Source organism: Jaculus jaculus, chromosome 1 (genome assembly GCF_020740685.1).
Source record: "Jaculus jaculus isolate mJacJac1 chromosome 1, mJacJac1.mat.Y.cur, whole genome shotgun sequence".
Taxonomy (NCBI): domain Eukaryota; kingdom Metazoa; phylum Chordata; class Mammalia; order Rodentia; family Dipodidae; genus Jaculus; species Jaculus jaculus.
Window position 1 is genome coordinate 20,397,696 of NC_059102.1, and position 19,229 is coordinate 20,416,924.

At 41.6% G+C, this 19,229-nt stretch overlaps 1 protein-coding gene across 1 annotated transcript in view; it reads right to left on the reverse strand.

Annotated features, from left to right (window-relative positions):
- The window catches only part of Nhlrc2 (NHL repeat containing 2), a 60,000-nt gene that overhangs the window by 40,085 nt on the left and 686 nt on the right, over positions 1–19,229 (reverse strand). Inside the window, exon 2 of the mRNA XM_045135588.1 lies at positions 13,231–13,383. Coding sequence (XP_044991523.1) covers positions 13,231–13,383 — 153 coding nt within the window. The remainder of the gene's footprint in view (positions 1–13,230; positions 13,384–19,229) is intronic.

Genomic DNA, 19,229 nt, shown 5'->3' on the forward strand with positions numbered 1-19,229 from the left:
GAGAATGTTCATGCAAGCTCTTCACTTTAGTTTCATACAGATGTGATTTGCTTTATCAGTAAACAGCATTCCGAGTGTGAGAGCACCCTCTTCTCATAGCTCCTTTTCTGTGCAGTTTCATTTAAGAATGCTATTTAGATGGGGGTAGAGGAAGTGATATGCTGCTGAACCCCAGCGTTTTCTCTTTTCCCTTCAGGGACCCGTAGGCTACACCTTGCAGTGTTTCTCTAAACATCCTTGCTCACTATTTTAAGAATTGTTGGCGATCTGGGTAGGACACGCAAATCTGTGTTGAGTATTTTGCACTGTGGACTTTCTCTTTCTGGGGCAAATGGGCTACTCTGTTAGGGCTTTGCCTGCATGCCCTCTGAACCACTCCACTCCTTCCCATGGAGCCTTTTCAGGACCCTCTGTCCCTGTCCTGGGTATCCACAAGCTTAAAGTATTAGGACCTTCAATTGGAATTTCATTTATTTCTTAACTTACATGTGATGTGAAGTCCATGGTAACTCTTTCTGTGTCCTAGTATTGTGAAATGCAGGGTCAAGTGTAGTTTTATTTATTATTTGTATGTTTGGGGAGGGTGAGTAGAAAGATAAGAAATTAGGCGGTCCCATTTTCTTTCAAACCTGGAAATAGCACAGATACATTATTTAACATTGTGTTTATAACATACATAAAGTCTTATCTTCCATACTTTCTTAATTGATTTAAAAAAAGTAACTGAGTTCTGAAACCAGTCTCTTAATGAATAAATACCAGGAAGTATGTAGAAGTACAAAGAACAAGGCAAAGATGCTCCTGCCTCCACTACTCTTTGTCAATGAGCTGGGATGCAGGAGGGAATTTGGCATACATAATTACACAAGAGAAATCAATGAAAACATAATTTGAAATTTATTATATGCAGATATAATAGTTTATTAGAAAAACCCTAAAAAAAAATCAATGAAAAAAACTAAGTCAAAAGGAAAAAAAGGGGCTGGAGAGATGGCTTAGCGGTTAAGCACTTGCCTGTGACGCCTAAGGACCCCGGTTCGAGGCTCGGTTCCCCAGGTCCCATGTTAGCCAGATGCACAAGGGGGCGCATGCGTCTGGAGTTCGTTTGCAGAGGCTGGAAGCCCTGGCGCGCCCATTCTCTCTCTCTCCCTCTATCTGTCTTTCTCTCTGTGTCTGTTGCTCTCAAATAAATAAATAAATAATTTAAAAAAAAGGAAAAAAAAGACTCCAGAAAGTAGTCAAGTATAAAATTAACAAACAGAAATAGCCTTTACATATGCCAACAATATTCAGTTGACAATATAGGAGAAATACTTTTACAATAAATAGCCACACTAAACATATGAGAAGGTACTTTGATAAGTTAAAAGGTTTGTCAAAACATTTTACTGGAGCAGCAATCAACTAAGAAGGACTCAGGCAGGAGCACACACGCATGCACACACACACACACGAGTTGGGAATGCAAATGAGCACATATCTCTGGGTGGCAATGTGTAAGAATCTAACAAACTACTAGCAATCTAATTCCTAGGACTTTATCTTTAAGGTATACTACCATTTATATAAAAATGTAGCCATCTACAAGATTATTCATCATAGCTGCTAAGTACTAGACACAATCGCAAGGTCAGCATATGGAACAAATAATAGCATACACAATGAAATACAATATCAAGTTCTCTATGGACTGATAGGAAATAACTACCAGGAGTGTTACATGAATTAAAAAATGCATAAAAATGTCTACAATATGTCACATTTTGTTTCAAAAGAGAAAACATTTAAAATGAGATAAAAACTGGAAAGCAGAAACAGATAAAAGCAATGGGTAGATAGAGTATACATTTCCGTTTGAATATGGCTTGGAAAATGTCTCAACACACTCCAAACAAATCAATAAAGCTGGGAGAGGCTCTAAGACATCGAATGCAAATATGAACAAGGAAACCTGCCTGTGCTTCAGAAGAGAGACATGACTTGGGGCAGGCAGTGAGGGAAGGAAGATGTTCGAGGGACTTGCGTAAGTAATGGCTTAGTTATCTGAGAAGGACTAAGGCATAGCCCAGCAGTTACAAGCTTCTTGGGGAAATGATAAATTTGGGAACAGGGCTGTAAAAGCACATGGTGAATCTGATAATATTTTGGAGTGATGAGGAAATACTCCAAAACAAAATGAAAATAAATTTGTATGCTATAACAGCAGTAACGGGGTCTAATTGGTCCAGAAAAGTCCTTGCACCCCAAACACTAGGTTTAGTTCTAAGTTTTAAACAAAGAATTGAGTGAAAAAAAGAAGACTGAGAAAGATGATTATTAAATTAATATATTTATTGAGGGAAGTATACAGCCAAGGAAAGGCACCTCGTGGTGGCTCGAGATCCCACATGGAGGGTCTGAAAAAAAGATGGGGCTGGGTGTGGTGGCACACGCCTTTAATCCCAGCACTTGGGAGGCAGAGGTAGGAGGATCACCATGAGTTCGAGACCACCCTGAGACTCCATAGTGAGTTCCAGGTCAGCCTGGGCTAGAGTGAAACCCTACCTTGAAAAACCAAAAAAAAAAAAAAGATGAAAAGAAAGAGAAAAGAAAGTTCAAGGAGCTCCTGCCATGAGGGGAGCTGGAGTTCCTTTGCAGTGGCTAGAGGCCCTGGTGTGCCCATTCTCTCTATCTCCCAAAATAAATAAATATATTAATTAATTAAAAATTTTAAAAAGTTACAAAGATTCAAGTGTAACATGTTACCATTACATACAAATAATAGAATATGTAGTTCCGTCACAGAATATATAGTAATCTAGTTAAATTCAAGGACTAAGAATATTTCAGGGATTTTCAAAGACTTTAAAAAAAACTATAGTTAAAAGGCAAGCATGGTTCTATTAGACAGGATAAGAAAATCACCCAAGCAGATGGGACACTCTGGGTCACAGTATGAAAATGTAAAGGGGTGGCTGGGAACGCAGCTCAGGTGGTCGAGCGCTTGCCTACCACGCATGAAGGCTGTTGTCAACTGCCGTTACTTCATAAACCAGGTGTGACGGCACGGGCCTGAGTCGCAGCACTGGGGAGGCAGAAGCAGGAGGCAGGAAGATCAGAAGTTCAATGCATCTTTAGTCACATAGCAAATTCTAAATCAGGTTTGGCTACGTGGACTGCTGTTACAAAAGATAAAAATTAAAAACAAGGGAAGTGGAACAAACACGCCCACCCGTGGACGGGCAGAGGGAAGCTCAGGAATCTGGGGAAGCTGGAGCAGAGGGCGGAAGCAAGCACACGCAGCAGTAGGGTCTGTTATATTTAAAGCAGTTAAAATAGCAAGAGGATAAAGTCACTGACATTAAGGAGAAATCAGGAAATTTGAAAGATGACACACAAAAAAAAAAAAAAAAACCCACCTGGTGTTCGGCTAGTGCCTGAACTAAAAACCCTGAAAACTTCTCATAAAACCAGTATTCAAGTACATAGAATAACAATAGATAGGACTGTGGGAAAGTGTAAAACGTGTGCAGGTAAGAGCTGACACAGCATCCCGCTGGCCTCAAAGTCCTATCTACAGACTGGCTCTTGCCGAACATCTGAAGCACAGGTTTTAGGATTCTCACCATTTCCGAAACTGGCAAGAGTGGTTTACTGTTTCAACACTGTTTGTCCTGACCATGTGATTTCTGCTGAACATGTGCTTTCCTTTGGGAGTCTAGAATTGTAGAACATACCATAGAAAAGAAGCTGCCTTGGCCCCATCTGCCAATGAAAACTTTGAGTGAGGGCCCCCAAACCATTAATTAAGTCCCCTGATTAGCAATATCTCAGAGGTGCTATAACAATTCCATGCCAAAGAATGAAGTGGATCCTATGTGATTCTACCAAATGAAGACTCTGGAATCTTGGATCTAGCCTCCTCTGGATTTAGACCCTTGTGTAGCTTCCTTTTCCTGACTTTGCTGTGTGCTTTATTGTCATAAACTAGTCATAAGTCCTCCACATGAGTTATCAACTGAGGGTGGCTTAGAAACTCTGGCACAAAATGAAATGATGTGTTAATTCACTTAAGGGCTTAGTTTCACTACAAAATTAGAAGTGTATTTCACCCAGTTTTGAATAAAAAGTAAAGCAGTAATAGCAAATAACACATAATGAAAATATTAGCATTTATGCAAAAGCAACAAAATATTCCAGCTTTAAAAGTCTCATTTCAACATATTTAAACATCTAAACTCACTACTGAGAATCATTCACTTTTTGGTATAAAATTCTTACACATTTATAAATTTTTATGTTATTATTACAGTATTGATTACTACTGAAAATCGATTAAAACCTGTTTACAAGAGAAAGATAGACTTACCTACCCTTTATCTTTCCCCTTCCCTTTTTTGTTCTCTCCAGCCCCATCCTTTAAATTTCTTTCTCTCTTTTAGAATTGAGATTTTTAAAAAAATCTGTTTATTTTTATTTATTTATTTGAGAGCAACAGACAGAGAAAAAAAGGCAGAGAGAGAGAGAGAGAGAGAGAAAGAGAGAGAGAGGAGAGTGGGGGCGCCAGGGCTTCTAGCCACTGCAACTGAACTCCAGACGCGCACGACCCCTTGAGCATCTGACTAAGGTGGGTCCTGGGGAATCGAGCCTCGCTTAGGCTTCACAGGCAAGTGCTTAACCACTAAGCCATCTCTCCAGCCTTAGTCTAGAATTTATAATTCTCCTACCTCTACCTTCCTAAGTGCTAGAATTATAAATGTGCACCACCATGTTAGGCAAGAATGAGTCTTAAATTGAGTCTCTTTCAGGATGCTTTGAATAATTAAGCAAGTCCTCATTAAGCTGAGCTCTGGCGTGCTGATAAAATGGACTGAACATTGCACGAGATTTAAACTATGCTGCTGAACTTAAGAACACACACAGCACTGCTCCACACATGCTCACAAGTACATGAGAAATGGAAAACAGCTGTAAGAAAGCAAATTTAACTCAGCGACAGCTTAATGAACTTTCATGTGATAATCTCTGGATAGGTTGTCTTCTGTGAATGAATTGATTCATCTTCTGACAACAGAAAAATCTTCTACATTATCAGAACTTTCATACAGTAGCATATTATGTTTCTGTGAAATTACAATGTGGAGACCACTTATAAAGTATTTTTTCAATATTTAAAAATTTATTCCATCTCCACATGTGAACAAACCAGTCAATCTATTCTATATTCTACCATATAAGCTATGTAAATAACAAATCATAGTCCTTGGAATGTTAGTGAACTAGCTCTTTGATTTCACGGACTGCTCAAAAACCATTTTTAAAAATCTTTTATTTGTAGTACTTGCTAACTTCCATAGTATAAATACTACTACAGCCAATTTCATATTTACACTTGGCTCCTGAAACTGTCTACATATTTAACAAGTGATCCCCACACTCCAGCACAATGCCAATGTACTCCTCCTAAAGGGGCACAATTTTGTTTTTATAATATTCATTTCAAAAACAAGAGTTAAGCGGGTGTATGGTGCAAGCCTTTAATCCCAGCACTTGGGAGGCAAGGGTAGGACTGCTGTGAGTTCAAGGCCACCCTGAAACTACATAGGGAATTCCAGGTCAGCCTGGACTACAGTGAACCTCTGCCTCAAAAAACAAAACAACGAAGAAAAAACAAAAAAAAAGAGTTAAAGCTCCATTTAAAAAAAACGGGGGGGGGGGGGGGGAGGCTCACTTTGAACCTCAGGTTCACCTGGAACTTGGCATATACTCATGTGACCTTGAGCTCTTAGGGCCCCTGTCCCAGCTCCTGCAGTGATGGGGTATTCAACCATGCACCATTATGTCCAGCCATTTCTGGGTTCTCATAGGTTCTGTTTTCTATAAAATGTACTATCTGAACCATTCTCAAGTGTACAGTACCAGATGCCAAGGACGGCTGCATACCTATTCGCAACTACCCCGCCCTCCAGAATCCTTCTCACCCTGCAAAACTTAACTATGGTAGGCATGGTGGCTCGCACCTGTAACGCCAGCACTGGGGAGACAGGGCTAGGGAGACTACTATGCATTCAAGGCCAGCCTGGGCTAACAAGTGAGTTTCAAGTCAGTTTTGACTAAGAAAACCTTTCCCAAAGACCCAACACCCTGAAATTGTATCTACTAAGCAATAACTCCCATTACCCTCTTCTCTGCAGAAACTGGCATTCTACTTTCTACTCTATGATCCTGACTATTTTAAGTGCCTGCAACATAAGGGATCAATTGTATAGTGTTTTTTTTTTTGTGACTAAGTAATTCCTTAGCACACTGTTTTCAAGGTTTTTCTATGCTGTGTGCATGTCTCGCCTGTTGAAGGTTAACAGTGCCCCATTGTGTGTGCACGTCCATTTTCCTTTATCCATCTGTCTGTCAGCTGATGGACACGTGACACGTGGCCGCTACCATACCTTGGCTAATGCGATGAATGCTACTAGGTAAAGGTCTACCAGAGTTTTCTCCTCTTTTCATCACTTAGTCTTAGTAGTTGTATGCTTAGACATTTCTCTATTTCATCTCAGTTATCAAATTTGCTCTCACACAATTACATACTCTCATGATCTTTTTTCATCAGAATGAGTAGTAATGTCTCTACTTGTATTTCCAATTTTAGTAATTTGCATCTTTCTTTTATCTTCATCCATCAAGCTCAACTTATTAATTATGTTGATATTTTCAAAGAAGCAATTTTTGCTGCCATTATTTTCCTATAATTGATCCTGTTTCTCTCAAATCTTTATTATTTTGTTCCTTTTGCTAACTTCACGGTTAGGTTCTTTTTCTAGTTCTTTATGTTGTAATTTTGGTTGTTGTGTTGAAAATTCCTTAATGTCAGCATTCGTGACTAGAAGTTTGCCTTCTAGCACTGCTTTCACTGTGTGCCATAAATTATTGTTCATTTCTCAGTATTTTCTAATTTTCCTGTGACTTCCTATTTAGTCTACTGGTTGTTTTAAGACATGCTTAATTTCTGTAAGCCATTTAGCAATCCAGTTTTCCTTGTTATTGATTTCTTACTTTACTGATATCAAAGATGATGCTTGGTATATGATCTATTTTCAAAACTCTACTGAGACTGGTGTATGGCCTAATACACGGTCTGCTCTAGTAAATGTTCCACGTGCGCTTTAACTAAACGTGCTCTGCAGATGTATGTTAGATCTGGTTCACTGCATTGTCCAATTCTTTTATTTCCTTATTTACCTTGTGTCATTATTATTGTAAAATTGTTTTTATCTACCTTCAATTTTATAATTATTGTTTATTCTAACTTTTGTGTTAGTTAAAAGTGAGATCACACACCATTGTCACAATAATGCTAGCTTTTATAATTAACAATGTATTTACCTACCCCCATTTCTTCACTGGCTTCCAAATATTATCTGGTGCCCTTTCATTTTTACCTGTGGGATCCCCCTTATCATTCTTTCAGAAAAGTCGAATAAAGGACTCCTTCATCTTTTGTCTATCTGTTTTTATCTGTGTGGGTAACTTTCTCCCTCACTCTGGAAGGCCAATTGGCCAATTGTAGAAATTCTTGGATGACAGGCTTTCCTTTTAGAGTACACATTGGTCCAGCCTCCAGTCTCATCACAGGCAGAAATCAGATGAGAAACTTGTTGACTATGGAAGATCCCTTGGATACAATGAGTTGTTTTTCTCTTACTACTTTCAAGTTTTCTCTTTCTTTACCTTCCAGGAGTTTTATCTGGTCGTGGTGTGGTTCTCTTCACATCCTCCTACCCAGAATGCAGTAAACTTCTTGGATGTTTATGTTCATGTCTTCTCAAATTTGGCATGTTTTCAGTCACGATTTCTTCAAATAGCCTCTCACAACGTGCGTGTTGGTTGACTTTGATGCTCCAAGGCACTCTCGGCTACGGTCTTGCAAACCTTTTCCTATCGAAGCCAAATAAGTCTCCACTGCTTAACTTTTAGGTCTGGTGAGTCATTTCTCTGGCTTCTCCCTCAGAGGTTTTTCAGTTCCATAATTTGCTTTGGGCTTCTTTTCAAGTTTTACTATTCCTTTACTTTTATTTCATTTTGCTGACATCCTGCTTTCTCTACCTTCCTACATCTTCCTTTAGCTCTATGAACATCTTTTCATCTACTTTAGAACATTTGTCTAAGAGGTCTGTCACTTTTTTCAGGGACAGTTTCTCCCCACTCTCCCTTAGTATAGGCCAGTTAACTTTGTCATTTTTCTTTTCATTGTCTTGTAACTTTTGTTGGAAATAATACCTAACTCTGGAAAGTACTCATTACAGTAATTCTGGAACTCACTCTCCTTATTCCCTGGGATTTGTTGGTGTTCTGTGTGTGCATGTATGCTAATCTGCTGCTCAATGCGGTATGTATGTATGTATGCTAACCTGCTGCTCACTGCGGTATGTATGTGTGCTAACCTGCTGCTCACTGCAGTATGTATGTGTGCTAACCTGCTGCTCACTGTGGTATGTATGTGTGCTAACCTGCTGCTCACTGTGGTATGTATGTGTGCTAACCTGCTGCTCACTGCAGTATGTATGTGTGCTAATCTGCTGCTCACTGTGGTATGTATGTATGCTAATCTGCTGCTCACTGCGGTATGTATGTGTGCTAACCTGCTGCTCACTGTGGTATGTATGTGTGCTAATCTGCTGCTCACTGCGGTATGTATGTGTGCTAACCTGCTGCTCACTGCGGTATGTATGTGTGCTAACCTGCTGCTCACTGCGGTATGTGTGTGTGCTAACCTGCTGCTCACTGCGGTATGTATGTGTGCTAACCTGCTGCTCACTGCGGTATGTATGTGTGCTAACCTGCTGCTCACTGCGGTATGTATGTGTGCTAACCTGCTGCTCACTGTGGTATGTATGTGTGCTAACCTGCTGCTCACTGCGGTATGTATGTGTGCTAACCTGCTGCTCACTGCGGTATGTATGTGTGCTAACCTGCTGCTCACTGCGGTATGAATGTGTGCTAACCTGCTGCTCACTGTGGTATGTATGTGTGCTAACCTGCTGCTCACTGCGGTATGTATGTGTGCTAACCTGCTGCTCACTGCGGTATGTATGTGTGCTAATCTGCTGCTCACTGCGGTATGTATGTGTGCTAACCTGCTGCTCACTGCGGTATGTATGTGTGCTAACCTGCTGCTCACTGCGGTATGAATGTGTGCTAATCTGCTGCTCACTGCGGTATGTATGTGTGCTAACCTGCTGCTCACTGCGGTATGAATGTGTGCTAACCTGCTGCTCACTGTGGTATGTATGTGTGCTAATCTGCTGCTCACTGCGGTATGTATGTGTGCTAATCTGCTGCTCACTGCGGTATGTATGTGTGCTAATCTGCTGCTCACTGCGGTATGTATGTGTGCTAACCTGCTGCTCACTGCGGTATGTATGTGTGCTAACCTGCTGCTCACTGCGGTATGTATGTGTGCTAACCTGCTGCTCACTGCGGTATGTATGTGTGCTAATCTGCTGCTCACTGCGGTATGTATGTGTGCTAACCTGCTGCTCACTGCGGTATGTATGTGTGCTAACCTGCTGCTCACTGCGGTATGTATGTGTGCTAACCTGCTGCTCACTGCGGTATGTATGTGTGCTAACCTGCTGCTCACTGCGGTATGTATGTGTGCTAACCTGCTGCTCACTGCGGTATGTATGTGTGCTAATCTGCTGCTCACTGCGGTATGTATGTGTGCTAATCTGCTGCTCACTGCGGTATGTATGTGTGCTAATCTGCTGATCACTGCGGTATGTATGTGTGCTAATCTGCTGCTCACTGCGGTATGTATGTGTGCTAATCTGCTGATCACTGCGGTATGTATGTGTGCTAATCTGCTGCTCACTGCGGTATGTATGTGTGCTAATCTGCTGCTCACTGCGGTATGTATGTGTGCTAATCTGCTGCTCACTGCGGTATGTATGTGTGCTAACCTGCTGCTCACTGTGGTAGGTTGTCTCTGTGCCATTGGCCACTGAGGTATAAACTTAAGTCTCTGGGGGTTCAGAATTCTGTACTTTAAATTACCCTGGGCATGAACAGTGACTTTACAGTTAGTTACAGCTAAATGTCCTTATCCTCCATGTCTGTGTCTGGCTCCAATTAGAAAAAGAGAAACGTGAAACATGAATATGAAAAACAAACAGAAAAGTGACCGGGATGCCACTCTGGGGGTGGGGAGGGGTCGTTGCAGCAATGTGAATAGGTATAACAATCCGAACACCTGCGTTCCTCTGTGGTCAATCCGAAGGCAGACCTCTGCTATTTAGTGGTTATGACGCGTTGGCCCACTTTGGCTCCAGCAAGCTGTACGCAAGTTGTGCCAAGAACGCATACACAGCTACCTGCCATGGGGCCTGAAACTGGACGCTAGGTTAGCTGCTACTGTGCTAAGAGCTGCAACTGGTCAAAACTAAAGTACTTTACAATCCAAGCCTTCAGGAAGTAGCATGTCTTTAATATAATACAGAGTTCCAAGCTGCACACTGCCAGTACAGCTGGTGTCTATGCAGACACGTTTCTGCTGCACACACATGTGCTATAAGACAATGTATCTATTCAACTGAATTAGACTAGAATGGATTATAGGGCCCACTGGAGGAAGTCACTGAATTTGTTCGAGGTATGGGGTTAACCAATTAAGTTAACAACAGTCATTTAGGAGTGATCATACGTAAGGAGGTGGTTAACTTTGGGATTCTCAACCCAATGTGTAGCATGATTCTAAAACAATCGCTTTACTTTTTCATTGTGTACAGTTTGCATAACATAGTGTGTGTGTGGTGACTACGTGTGTGCGTACAGATGCACGTGTTCCATGAGCACACAGTGGGGAGGCCAGAGAACACTGCCGCCTCCTCTATCCCTCATCCACCTTTCCTTCAGAAGGAATGTCTGTGAACCAGGAGCTGCCATTTTGGTCATACTGGCTGACCAGCGAGGCCCAGCAATTCTCCAGTCTTTGCTCCCCAGGTGTGTGGGGCCATACCCAGCTGTTTTTATGGGTACTAGGTAATAGAACCAAGGGCTAATCAGGCTCTCATATTTGTGTGGCAAGTGTTTTTATCTGCTTGCCCACCTCTCCAGCCCTAAACAATGTCAACTCTACAAAAAACCCAATAAGGCACTGGAGAGATGGCTTAGAGTTAAGGTACTTGCCTGCAAAGCCTAATGACCTGGGTTTGATTCCCTAGTCCCCATGTAAAGCCAGATGCACAACGTGGCACATGCCTCTGGAGTTCATTTGCAGTGGCAAAAGGCCCTGGTATGCTAATTTTCTCTTCCTCCCTCTCTCCCTCTGCTTGTAAATAAATAAACAAAAATAACAACAAATAAAACATAACCTTAGATATCTACATATTCTCATTGGACAAAAAAAAAGAATTCTAACAAAATGGCCTGGATATCCATGGCCTCACAGTGCCAGACACTACCTGTACAAGACCATCATAAGAGGAAGAGAAGATAATGCCATCAAAATTAAAAGAGAGCCTGACTGAGATGGGGAGGGGTTATGATGAAGAATGGATTTTCAAAGGGGAAAGTGGGGGGAGGGAGGGCATTACCATGGGGTGTTTTTTTATAATCATGGAAGTTGTTAATAAAATTTTGGAAGGAAAAAAAGAAGCCTACACTGTGAAGAATGATACTTAATTCAGTTTACGATATGACCCTGCTCTATTTTTCTTCTATTTTTACCGCAGGCAGCGCCACACTAATCATTTACCTATTTCTGGAGCAAGAGCCTACTCTTCGGGGTCGCCGCGCCTGTCGCGCCCTTTCTCAATGCAGAGCGTGGGTTCTTCCTGCCCGTTCTCAAGTCACCTGTGCTCGGGCTTATGTTCACAGTTAGTTCAGTTTTCTCTCCCACTAAGAAACTCCTTCCAAGGTTTGCAGGCACAGTAAGCTGCTACTATCCTTGGGGAGTGAGCTTTTTTATACTAGCACATATTAGTTATTCAAAACAGTAGGCTTCTTTGCCATCATGCTTTTTGCTCCGATTTGTTGCATATTTTATCAACACCACACATATAAAATGTCTAATAAGTGTGCTAGCTTCAATAAGCAAAACAGACAGTTAAAACCTAGGAAATAATAAGATACATTTCTTAAATCTATACACATGAATTTTGGAAATATGATTTAACTACTGGGAATGTTTAAGTTAATAAATGTTTTGACTGTAAAGTTTAAAATATAACCTACTATAATTTGAAAGCATTCAAAGTTTTTTATTTGGACTCAGATTTTAATCTATCACTCTTTTTAAACTAAATTCCAAGATAGCTTTCTTTTTTAAACATGTGTGTTGTATTCCCATCTCTACTCTTACATAACCAGGGACCCTATCCAGTCCAAGAATAGAGCTTTGATTCCTTTAAACTTCATTAAGCAGAACCATCTTATCAATTTCATTTATCCCCATGCTGTTTTTAATAATAAGTAAAAAAATAAATAAAACTCTGCTGATTTCTCAAACTTCCAGTAAATGCTAGCTAGTATAATCTCTTCCATCTCCAGAATCTATAATACCATAAGAGGATTTCCTGGTGTGCTTTGGGAAACATTAACTGTAATAAATCATTTTTTAATGAAGCAATGTCAAGGGAGTAGTATCCATTTTACATTCCACCATTGTTTGCATCATTTGATAGTATCAGAAGCCTAATGACATTTCCTACTAAGAACTTTAAACCTTTATATCACAAAGAGAAGTGTATACAATTCAGGACAGATGTTTCATCTTTTTTTTTTTTTTAAAGACAAATTTAGAAAAGCCTAGGCACAGAAAAATACTTTTCTAAATACCTGATCATTAGAAAGGAAATTATGCTCTTACTCTGAGACAAAATCTAAATCCTAAATTCTGGTTCTTAGTTAAGTAAACCATTATCATCACTAAGAATAACTCTTCCTGAAAAGGCACAGGGAAGCCAGGCACAGCCACCCTGGCACACATCTATAATCCCAGAACTTAGTGGCTAAGGCAGGATGACCCCGAATTTGAGGTCAACCTGAGTTACACAGTGAGATCCTGTCTCAAAATATCACACAGGAAAAATAAAATAAAAAAAAAAAAAAACAGCACAGGGAGTGCTTATTTCAGAGATTGGAGGTTACTTCTAGAAGCACTGCAGTCTTGCCAAATAGTCATTCTCCTCAAATCAAATGAGCCAGACACTCTCCCAGGGCTTATGCCTGAGAAGCTAATCAAAGAGCAGATACCTTTATCAGGGTGTGCACGTTCTAATGCATGGAGATCAGGCAACAGGTGAATACAGTTTATGCAGCAGTATGTGAAGAAATCAAGGACGACCACTTTTCCACACAGGTCCTTGTAGATAGAAATAGGCTCTTCTGTATTCAGCCATTCTAATCCTGAAATTCACACAAAATGAATTACAACCTTCAAAGGAAACAACAATGAGAAAGATATAATTTACCTACAGATTTCAATTAAAATCATTTCTAAGACCAGTACAAATAGTCAAACCCCTTAAAAACAGCACTATTCAAAGCCTGTAGCAGTTGAATTTATGATTCTGCTTTCATGAACCATTACTTTCTATCAATAAGAAAGAGCAATACAATATGATGAGGTTTCATGACTATAAAAAAACTACTACTTGTGATTTGAAGGAAAAAATTAAAAAGCAAGTGTGTAGAAATTAAAAACCCAAAGAGGGTTGAATAAAGGAGGGAATGAAGTAGTAAGAGCTTGAGGATGGAAAAGCTGTTATGAGGCAGTATGTGTATGTAACAAGACAAAGCTACTAAATTCTTTTTTAGAAATAGTGTAATAGTGGTGGGGGAGATAAAAACAACACAGTCAGGAAATATCAGATATTAATATTTTAAGGATCTAACTGCAAACATGACTAAATGTAAATGGGATCCTAAGAAGGAAAACAAGCTTAAACACAATAGACTACACATGATTAAGGAGCAATAGGTGTGAAATGACAAGCGACAAGCGTACAAAATCCTCAGGACAATCTCATAAAAAAGAAGCAGACATGTTCTAGAGTTGGATGAGACCCTACATACAAAACAAAGTATTTTATTTCTTAAATATTCATTGAGAGAGTGAGAACGAACAAACATGAGTGTGCTAGGGACTCTTGTTATTGCAAACAAATTCCACACACATGCACCACCTTGTGCATCTAGCTTTATGTCAATAGCAGGGAATTGAAATAGGGCCAGCAGGCTTTGCAACAAGCACCTTTATCCACTGAGCCACCATCCCAGCCCCCAAACAAAATATTGTAAATGCAAAGTGAGAAGCATTAATATTGATGAAAATGTTTCCTTCCCTTCAAATAAAAATAGGATCTTATTAATTTGTACTTTTGTAAATCAGAACTTATAATTACTTGACCATGATTTAAAATTCAGTACTATGAAAAAAGATTGTTCAGTTAAAAAGTACAACATCACAGCCAGGCATGGAGTTGCATCCCTTTAATCCCAGCATTTGAGAGACAGAAGTAGGATGGCTGTGAGTTCAAGGCTAGCCTGGCACTATAGAGTTCCAGGTCAGGCTGGGCTAGAGTGAAACCCTACTTTGAAAAAACAAAACAGTACAATATCCCTATTTAACTAATTTAAGAAAATCAGTATGTTTATTACTTATAATCAACATAGCTATTAAAAGTATGTATATATTGGTCCAGATATTCACAGCAACAGAAATCCAAAATTGAGTAGAAAACTGATACAGGATTCCCACTAAACGTGATGGATTGCTCCCAAGGCCCTCTTTATGGCTGCCTCAACTTTATAAAGTTTGTGCCATCTTAACTCAGCATTTTGCATTTGGAAATGTAGCACCAAAACCAGTATGATTTCTTCCCTTCTTCATATTTAAAAAATATATTTTATTTATTTGAGAGGCAGAGAGAGGGAGAGAGACAAAGAGAAAAAGAGCAAATGGGCACACCAGGGCCTCCAGCTGCTGCAAATGAACTCCAGATGCATGCACCACCTTGTGCAGCTGGCTTACATGGGTCCTGGGGAATTGAACCTGGGTCCTTTGGCTTTGCAGGAAAGCACCCTCTCCATCCCCCTTTCTTCATATGTTGATGGATAAGAGTTATTCTTGCCACAGATCTTATAATCTTTCCCCCTTTTATTGGGCTAAGAACTTTCACCTTCTCTAGTAAAGGAAGCACTTATGGCTTCTCTTTAGCAGACCCAGCTGACAGCACCATTACTCCTGAGAGCTGGGACCATCCAGTGAAACAGGGTTCCTTGAACACCAACTCGGTGGCTCTACTAGTTCTGGCTGATGAGTAGCTGCGACCAGCACCTAGTGTCGAGATGCTGGACACAGGGATGATTCTCATCCGCCACAAAAGATTGCGTCAGGCTACTCACAATAGCACACAATTTAAAACTTACCAACTGCTTATTTCTGGAATTTTACACTTAGTATTTTCAGACTGTGGTTTCCATGCATTAAAGGTTCTAATGTAGAAATGACAACTAATGTCAGTAACTATTCTTATGCAATAATAGCAAAATTCTAGAAAGGAAAATCTCAAATTAATATTTCCACCAAATAGTCTAAAATAGTGAGATTTCAGAGTATAATGAGTGCTTATTTATCCACTTTTATAAAAGTGTTATATACCAGACCAAATGATGACACAGAACTATTAACTATACCTACTAATTAAGATGTATTTCAAATTCTACTTGCAAGATACTTATAAATCTGTCTGGATTCCTTCCCTGTAAGTTGTCAAATGACTTTCATTGAGGGAGCAGGGAAGGAACACGTTCGGAAAGCTGTTGTTATATTTGAGTTACTGTGCTGTTCACCAGGCTTAATGATGATGTTTGCTATCAAAGCAATAATTACAACGAATAAAAGCTGCTGATGTTTAGAAAGCATTTTTGTTAATTTACCAAAATTACCTTCCCATAATAACCCCCCCAAAAGTATATACTAGTTTCTTTTGCAAGTGAGAAAAGTAACGTTTGAGAAATCAAGAAACTTGCTCAAAATCACAGAGCCAACATATCTTATAATTTAGAATTTAATCCCAGATCTGCCCAAATCCACCAAATTATACTGCATATGACAACCTCCAAAAAAATAATGAATTTTTCTTGAGTTTATCAGGAAACTATAATCAAGAAGTTATAAACATAACTGTATATAAGAAACTGATTTGTTCATTTCTAGACTTCTGTCCCCAGTAATCAGGTGCAGCAGACTAGGTCAAGAACCAAGCCTGGTTATCTTTGTATGAAGTGAGTCACAGAGGTAAACCTTCATAGCAATAATGTTAGCTTATTATAAATACAAGAAGACTAGAAGATTAAAACATTCCCCCCAAATTCTAGATGGTGGTCTGCTTGGTTATACCACCACAAAGTACCTTCTTACAATGTCTGCACAAGATATGTATATATTTGTAGCCGGGTGTGATGGCACACACCTTTAATCCCAGCACTCCTGGAGGCAGAGGTAGGAGGTTCTCCATGAGTTCCAAGATACCCTGAGATTACATAATTCCAGGTTAGCCTGGATTAAAGTGAGACCTACCCTGAAAAAACAACAACAACAAAACAAATGTATATATGAATGTGATTTTTAAAAATATTCTATTTATTTATTGGCAAGGAGAGAATGAGAATGGGCATACCAGGGCCTCCAGCCACTGCAAATGAACTCCAGTTGTATGCGCCACTTTATGCATTTGGTTTTATGTGGGCACTGGGGAATCAAATCTGGGTGGTTCGGCTTTGCAGGCAAATATCTCAACTGCTGAGCCATCTCTCCAACACTAATAATTTGTGGAACTTTTTTTGTTTGAGGGGGATGTAGCTGACCTGGAATTTGCTATGTAGTCTTAGGGTGGCCTTGAACTCACAGTGATCCTCCCACCTCTACCTCCCTAGCCCTCAGCGCTGGGATTAAAGGTGTGGGCTATTATGCCCTTGTGTGACATTTTGAAGTTTCTCTGATGAGATTACATTTTCATGCACCCAATTCTTTCCCATCCCAGTGTCTCAAATCCAGCATAAGATTAATAAGGGGAAAGGGTGAGTGCAAAAGCATTGGAAAGACACCCAAGACACTGTTGTCAGAGGACTCACGTATACCTCCTGGGAGGTAAGTGAACCCTGTCACAAGTCACCAATTAATTATACATGTGGTTTCAGTGTCACACCAGGACACGTGCCAATACCATCAGACTAAACAATGCCACTCCCAACCACAGAAGGCAAAGGAGCGTTTCCTTTCACAGGGCGCTGCAGGGAGTATCTATTCCCTCAAGCTTGAACCGTTCCCACGGCCAAGACCCAAACTCTGGGAATAAGCTGTAATCGATTCAGACTTTTACAATTGGTGAAGTTTCATTACTTGGAACACAGAAATGCAACAAGGCTAGGAAACTAGCAAATCTGGGGTCTGTCATTCACCCCTAGTGGTCAATATGTGGAAAAGTTAACTAACTTCATCGGTACCTCAGTTGCCTAACTTTTAAAACACTAACACTGAGCACTTCCAAGAACTACGTAAGATACGCCCTGAAGTGCCCCTCACTGTGTGTGGAGAAGTAGAAAGTGATTGGTGAATGTCAGCTAGGATGATAAACCAAGATGACAAGGCCAAGGATGTTGAAGTGACTGCAAGTGGTGTGACCATTCCAGTCAAGGCCAACTAACATTTGGGGAGTATTTTAACTTAGGAGACAACTGGACAACAGGTCTGGCAGGAGTCAGGACAGAGAAGCAGAGGTTCCCCCTCCACACACACACACTAGGGGACACCTGCAAACAGGGGCGCACTGGAACTCCACGAAGGATGGGGCGGGTTGGAGGAGGAGAGGGCGCCATTCTTGAGAGGGAGGAGGAGGAGGTGAAATGGAGGAAGGAGGAATGGAGGAGTGGAGGAGGAAACGGAGAAGGAATGGAGGAGTGGAGGAGGAATGGAGGAGTGGAGGAGGAAGAGGAGGAGTGGAGGAGGAATGGAGGAGTGGAGGAGGAAGAGGAGGAGTAGAGGAAGAAGAGGAGGTATGGAGGAGGAAGAGGAGGAGTGGAGGAGGAACGGAGGCGTGGAGGAGGAAGAGGAGGAGTGGAGGAGGAGTGAAGGAGGAAGAGGAGGAGTGGAGGAGGAAGAGGAGGAGTGGTGGAAGAAGAGGAGGAGTGGAGGAGGAAGAGGAGGAGTGGAGGAGGAATGGAGGAGTGGAGGAGGAAGAGGAGGAGTGGAGGAGGAAGAGGAGGTATGGAGGAGGAAGAGGAGGAGTGGAGGAGGAAGAGGAGGAGTGGAGGAGGAAGAGGAGGAGTGGAGGAGGAACGGAGGAGTGGAGGAGGAAGAGGAGGAGTGGAGGAGGAACGGAGGAGTGGAGGAGGAAGAGGAGGAGTGGAGGAGGAAGAGGAGGAGTGGAGGAGGAAGAGGAGGAGTGGAGGAGGAAGAGGAGGAGTGGAGGAGGAATGGAGGAGTGGAGGAGGAAGAGGAGGTATGGAGGAGGAAGAGGAGGAGTGGAGGAGGAAGAGGAGGAGTGGAGGAGGAACGGAGGAGTGGAGGAGGAAGAGGAGGAGTGGAGGAGGAAGAGGAGGAGTGGAGGAGGAAGAGGAGGAGTGGAGGAGGAATGGAAGAGTGGAGGAGGAAGAGGAGGAGTGGAGGAGGAAGAGGAGGAGTAGAGGAGGAAGAGGAGGAGTGGAGGAGGAAGAGGAGGAGTGGAGGAGGAATGGAGGAGTAGAGGAGGAGTAGAGGAGGAAGAGGAGGAGTGGAGGAGGAAGAGGAGGAATGGAGGAGGAATGGAGGAGTGGAGGAGGAAGAGGAGGTATGGAGGAGGAAGAGGAGGAGTGGAGGAGGAACGGAGGAGTGGAGGAGGAAGAGGAGGAGTGGAGGAGGAAGAGGAGGAGTGGAGGAGGAAGAGGAGGAGCGGAGGAGGAATGGAGGAGTGGAAGAGTGGAGGAGGAAGAGGAGGAGTGGAGGAGGAAGAGGAGGAGTGGAGGAGGAATGGAGGAGGAATGGAAGAGTGGAGGAGGAAGAGGAGGAGTGGAGGAGGAATGGAGGAGTGGAGGAGGAATGGAAGAGTGGAGGAGGAAGAGGAGGAGTGGAGGAGGAATGGAGGAGTGGAAGAGTGGAGGAGGAAGAGGAGGAGTGGAGGAGGAATGGAGGAGTGGAGGAGGAATGGAGGAGTGGAGGAGGAAGAGGAGGAGTGGAGGAGGAAGAGGAGGAGTGGAGGAGGAATGGAAGA